Here is a 6,000-nt window from a genome sequence, read left to right as displayed (position 1 = left end):
AGTTACCATTCAAAAAAAAATTAAAAGAAAATTATGTAACCAAAACATGTGTACCCGTATAATATTCTGAAACAAAAAATAATAATTAAAACTTTGTGTAAGTTCTTTTGGCAAATACCTGCCTAAGTATTTTCCTCATGTTTTAATGGGTCATTTGTATTATTATTTAGTTTTAAGTATTTTTTTAATATGTATATTGTAGGTATATGTTATTTATCAGGCAATGATTTACAAATATTTTCTCTAAGCTTTTGGCTCTTTTAGATGTGTCTTTCATAGAATAGAGTAGATCAATTTTTACTTCCAAATTTAAAGTTTATTTTTGTATGGACTATGCTTTTGGTATAATAATTAAACAAATTTTTCCACCCCAATGTTATAAGGTTTTCTCCAAAATTTGCTTCTAGGAGTTTTATAATTTTAGATTTTACATTTAGGTCTTTGATTTATTTCAAGGCACTATTAGTATGTGGTGTGAGGTATAGGCCAAAATTCTTTTTTTTTTCTAATGAGGATATCCAATTGCCTACACAATTTATCACAATTTATTGGGAAAGTTATACTTTATATACTCCTTGACACGTTTATTGAAAATAAGTTGTTCACTTTTTTTGTATCTACATCTGGATATTTACTTGAAATATTTGTTTATCCTTTTAGGTAATATCACAGTAACTTGACGACTTTAGCTTTGTAATATCTCTTGAATTGAATAGTGCTCAATAGTGTTGTTTTAACAGCTTTGCTTTTATTTTTTTAAAAATTATTTGGTTATTTAGGTTTTTTTACTTTTCATATGAATTTTAGAATAAGTTTGTCAATTTTTATAGAAACGTATGCTGGGATTCCTATTGGGATTACATTTAATCTCTAGGTCAGTGGGGGAAGATACAACATTTTAACAATATTGAGTTTTCTCATACATATATTTAGATTTTTAAAAGTTATTTTAGCAATGTTTTGTAGATTTTAGTGTACAAAGCACTAAAGAGTTTTCTTAGATTGATACATAAACATTTTGTATGGTTAGTGCCTTTATAGAATAAAAAGTGGTATTATTTTCAAAATTAGAAATTCTGATTGCTAGTATACAGAAAATAACTGTTATTTTTATATTAATCTTATGTCCTGTAAGCTTGCTGAAAACAACTATTATCACTTATTGGATCACATAGCTTAAAAAAATATATTAGATTCCATTGTCTTGTATTTATATTCCATTGTGTCATTAGTTTCTTCCTTTCAAATCTGGACTCCTAGTTTTTTTTCTTCCATGCTTCCCTGCTTGAGAACTCCATGGAAATGTTGACTAGAAGTGGACAATATGGATCTTAAAAAAATGTTTTTCTAAACTTAAGACCTCAGGACCTTCAATCTTTTATCACTTAGTGATGATTAGCTGCAGAATTTCACAGGTTGCCTTTGTCAGTTCAGGAAGTTCCCCTCTTCTATTACTTTACTCAGAAGTGCACATCAGGTCTGGATTTCAGATATTGATGAATGTTTTTTGTTGAGTCAATTTAGTTTTCAAATATGGTTAATTATGCTGAATGATTTTCTATACCAACCTTGAATTCTTGGATTAAATTCCAATTGATGATGATTTTTTTTAATGTATTCTTGGATTTGATTTGTTAGCAAATTCTAATAATGCTTATATGTCCTTTATCCTCAGATGCTTGTAAGAGTTCCAATTTCTTTTATCTTTAGTTTGCAAATTTTAATTATCATGTGTCTTGGTATAGATTCCTTTAGCAGGATCATTTTGGGATTCTCTAAGCTTCTGAAATATAGGGGGGTCACATCTGTTACCCAATTTGGGAAGTTTTCAGACAGTGTTTAAATACTCTTTTAGCCCTACTCTTCCTTTTCCTCATGTTTGTGACTCCAATAACATGAACTTTATATTTTGTTACTACCTTGCAGGTTACTGAGACTCTTTTGGGGATGGGGGTGGGGTTGTAATCTATCTTTCATTCAAATTGGACAAATTCTATTGTCCTATCCTTATCTTCATTAATTCTATACTTTGCTTCCTCCACTTTGTCATTGAGCTAATCCAGAAAGGATTTTTTAATTTTTTAATTATATATTTACTTCTTTAATTTTCATTCAAATATTTTATACAACTTATTTCTTTGATGAAATTCCATAATTTTTTATTTGGTTCAAAAGAAATTACAATTTCTTATTAAGAAAATTTTATTAATTTTTTTCAAAATCCTTATCAGATAATCTCAATAGGTCATTTTTGTCATTGTTGTTAATTGTGACAATTGTGTCTTTCAAATTGTGCTTTTCCCAGATCTTAGTGTGACATGTAATTTTGATTATATCCTGGCCATTTTGCCATTTTGTTTATTAGATTATCTGACTCCAAATCTTATTTTAAAATTTTAAAAACAGAAATTTACTGTGTAGCACAAAACTTTGCAGGCTTGGCTACATTTACAACATACAACGTAGAGCTTGTTTGGTGTTACTCTGGTCTTACTGATTTATCCCACCGGGGTGCCCACCATTCCCTGGTGGTGCTATTTGAAAAGATGGAAATTGCTTTCTTAGATTGGCCCCTGTCCTGCACTGATTAGGTGACGAGTTGTGACTAAGAGCATTTACAGGTCGGTTCTTGCTAAGGAGAATCTGCCTGTGGAGAAAGTAGGCTGGAGGGTGGGGACAGCCTTACCTTTGTGGGCATTCTCTACCACAGTGAGGCCTTAGGTGTGGACGGTAGTCTTAGACCCTCAGTGACAGTTTCTTCTCTTAGTGAACATTTGTGATGAGATGACCCTCAGTGCTCCCAATCACAGGATGCCTCTAAGTGGGAAAGAGAATTCTCAGGCCCAGCAGGAAGAGCAGCAGACTGGTCAGGGACTGCTTGTTTGTCACCAGGGGTTCTGACCACTCCCTTTCACTGGCTCTGATGGGCAAGCCTGGTGCTGGCAGCTCATCCCTTCAGTGCAGACCACCAGGAAACAAGCCAGTCTGCTTCCTGCTTTTACTCTGGGGTCAGAAAATCACCAAACTAGTTAGTGTTCCTCTGTCAGGTGGGGGCGTGGGAGACCCCCAGTTCCCGGTTAGTGTTCCTCTGTCAGGTGGGGTAGTGGGAGACCCCCAGTTCCTGGTTAGTGTTCCTCTATCACATGGGGGCGTGGGAGACCCCCACTTCCTGGTTAGTGTTCCTCTATCATGTGGGGGCGTGGGAGACACCCAGTTCCTGGTTAGTGTTCCTCTGTCATGTGGGGGCGTGGGAGACACCCAGTTCCTGGGCTGTCACTCCAATCCTGAGACCCCCAATCGTTTTTTTTTTTTTTTCCTGCCTTGTCAAGTTCTCTTCTTGTTACCTCCTGCATTCTTTTCAGTGTTTACAGTTGTAGGTACTGGGGAGGAACATAGAGGGATGGGTCAATGCCATCTTGGCAGGACTAGAAGTCAAACTATTTTTATATAGCCAGTTATTTAGTTACTTGAGGTTGAGCCATTTTTCTATGTATTTCAAAACAACTTGTATTTCTGTTTATTAATTGCTCCTATGTTAAGTATTCTTGATTATTTCTTTAATTTACATAAGAGTTTAAAATTATAAATATTTTTATAATTTTTCTGGGTATGCTTGCTATAAATAACTCCCCTGCTTCTTGTTGTATTGTTAATTTTTTAAAAATTTACCTTTTACATTTCTTATATTTTTCTTCATATAGAGAAATTAGCATTACTTCAACTGGGGGGCGTAGATCTACGAATTTCATAATTTAAAACATTGAGAATTATTGACAATAACAAACTTTATAATCTTAAGTCCCATTAATAATAATAACAGGTTTGCAGAAAAAGAAGCATTTAATTATGAATTAGGAAAGTAATACCTATTTATTTTTTAAAGAGTTTGAGTGAATTAGGTCAATTATGTTCAATATAAATTACTGCTCTGGTAAATGTATGGAGAATCCTTTTTTTATAATCATTTTTTCTTATATCTTAGCCAATTTTATTATGTAAAATAGATATTCCAAAGGTTGGAGCATAACAAATGCTCAAGAAATATGTACTAATAAATACATTGACTTGTACATTCCATCAGTATTTCTGTAGATTTGAGCATCCTCACAATGCCTAATACCAACCAGAAGCACAGGAAGACCTCAGTCAGTGTGAGTGAAAGGCATGCATCGTGTATGAACGGGGACCACAGAACAGTGAAAAGATGAACACTGGTGGCTGCATTGCTACAGTGATAAATAATTTATTCCCTCCATCTTCTATAAAATGTTTCCAGCTACTTAGGGAAAAAATGGGAGGGAAAAAGAGAAAAAATAACTTCGAGACTTCAATCGTATAAAAATCAGAAGCATAATGATAATTGAATTCTTATTCTTTTTCTTTTTTTAGGTTCAAGTTCTTCGGAATGCAGGAGAAGAAGTGACTCTAACAGTGTCATTTTTAAAAAGAGCACCTGCTTTCCTCAAACTCCCCTTGAATGAAGACTGTGCATGTAAGCATTTATGAAGAGCAGATAACTGGTGCACATCATCACATTTGTGTTCTAAACCATTATTTTCTGGCAGTAGTTGGTTATTTCTTCTTAAAGTCAAGATTCCTGCCTGAATACAGACATTGTCAAGATGCCCTTTTGAAAAGGAAGCAGATGTTACTTTTGTTACAGAGAGTATTGACCACATTGTAGTTATCCTCCATGCTACAATTGGAGGACTATTATCCATCTTGAGATAATTTGAGACTATCTCAAATCTTGAGACATCTTGAGACTATTTGTTTTATAAGTAGGCATCATATCAAATATCATATATGTATTATGTATACCTATTAAGTTTCATTCAGAATATTTGGCGAATCCATTTTCTCTGATCAGAAAATGATGTACTTTGACTTCATTACTGGTCTTGTTCAATTAAAATCTGCACTTGGGTTGTCCTGATGAGAGTAGGAAGATTGAAGGGAGCATTTGCCTTTGTAAAGTATACTAAGTTATGTAAGAGCACTTAAAATATTCTTTGTCAATTTTACTTCATTGTCCTTGTCTCTGAAATAAAATATAAATTATCTAATACTTTTGCTAAAAAAAGAAATATATTTTTAACTGAGGAATAATTTACATGAAATTCAAATGCAAAGATCTGAAACTCATGGATGAATTCCGAAAAGGCACAAATTTGCTTATCTATACTCTTTTTAATCATATTTCCTCTGTGCCCCTTGCCAGTGAAATCTAGCCCTAGAGAGAATCACTGACAATTCCTCAGCACCATCTATTGTTCTGTGTCTTCTGGAACTTTGTAGAATGGAAGTATACTATATTTAAGTTTTTATATTTGGCTACTTTCATTATAAATAATTTCTTTTTGATTGATTTATGGGATATATTTTAACAATTTATTCACTTATATTGCTCTGTAATATTCCATTGTGTAAATGCATTAATTCTCTATCCTTTTGGAGATGCCAGAGATGTTTCTAATATTTTCCTATTATAAATAAAGCTTCTATAAACATTCTTATATAAGGCTTTTGGTAGTTTTATAATTTTATTTCACTACAATAAATACCTGAGTGGAATTGCTGAGTGACTAGATAAACTTATAATTAACTTATTAATAAATTTCCAAACTTATTTTCAAAGTGGGCTTATTTTTACTGTGCTAAAGAACACATGACATGAAGTTTCCCCTTTCTAATCTTGCAGTGCAGCAGTGGGCCCTCTGCATACTGTTGGGCAACTCCAGAACTTTGGGAGTTTGCAAAACTGAAACTCTGCGTGCCTCAGCTTCCCACTTCCCCACACGCAACCTCTGGAAAATAACCATGTTTTTTTCTGCTTATAATAACCATTATAACCATTTCGGTTTATAGCCGTTTTCTGTTTATAATAATTTAACAAGTATAGATATCTCATAAAAGTAGCATCATACAGTATTTTTTTTTTATTAGTAGCTTATTTCACTAAGCAAAAAGTCTTCAACCCCCATCCACATTGAGGCATCT

General features: G+C 33.3%; 1 protein-coding gene across 1 annotated transcript in view; it reads left to right on the top strand.

Moving 5' to 3' along the window:
* SNTG1 (syntrophin gamma 1) overlaps nucleotides 1-6,000 on the top strand; it is a gene marked incomplete at its 5' end in the record, with an annotated part of 391,830 nt that overhangs the window by 108,968 nt on the left and 276,862 nt on the right. Inside the window, one exon of the mRNA XM_003793729.2 lies at nucleotides 4,390-4,492. Coding sequence (XP_003793777.2) covers nucleotides 4,390-4,492 — 103 coding nt within the window. The remainder of the gene's footprint in view (nucleotides 1-4,389; nucleotides 4,493-6,000) is intronic.

This window comes from Otolemur garnettii, unplaced genomic scaffold (genome assembly GCF_000181295.1).
Source record: "Otolemur garnettii isolate 467f Iridium unplaced genomic scaffold, OtoGar3 scaffold00071, whole genome shotgun sequence".
Taxonomy (NCBI): Eukaryota; Metazoa; Chordata; class Mammalia; order Primates; family Galagidae; genus Otolemur; species Otolemur garnettii.
Note: the sequence above shows the minus strand (reverse complement) of the source record. Positions and strands in the feature narration are given on the sequence as shown.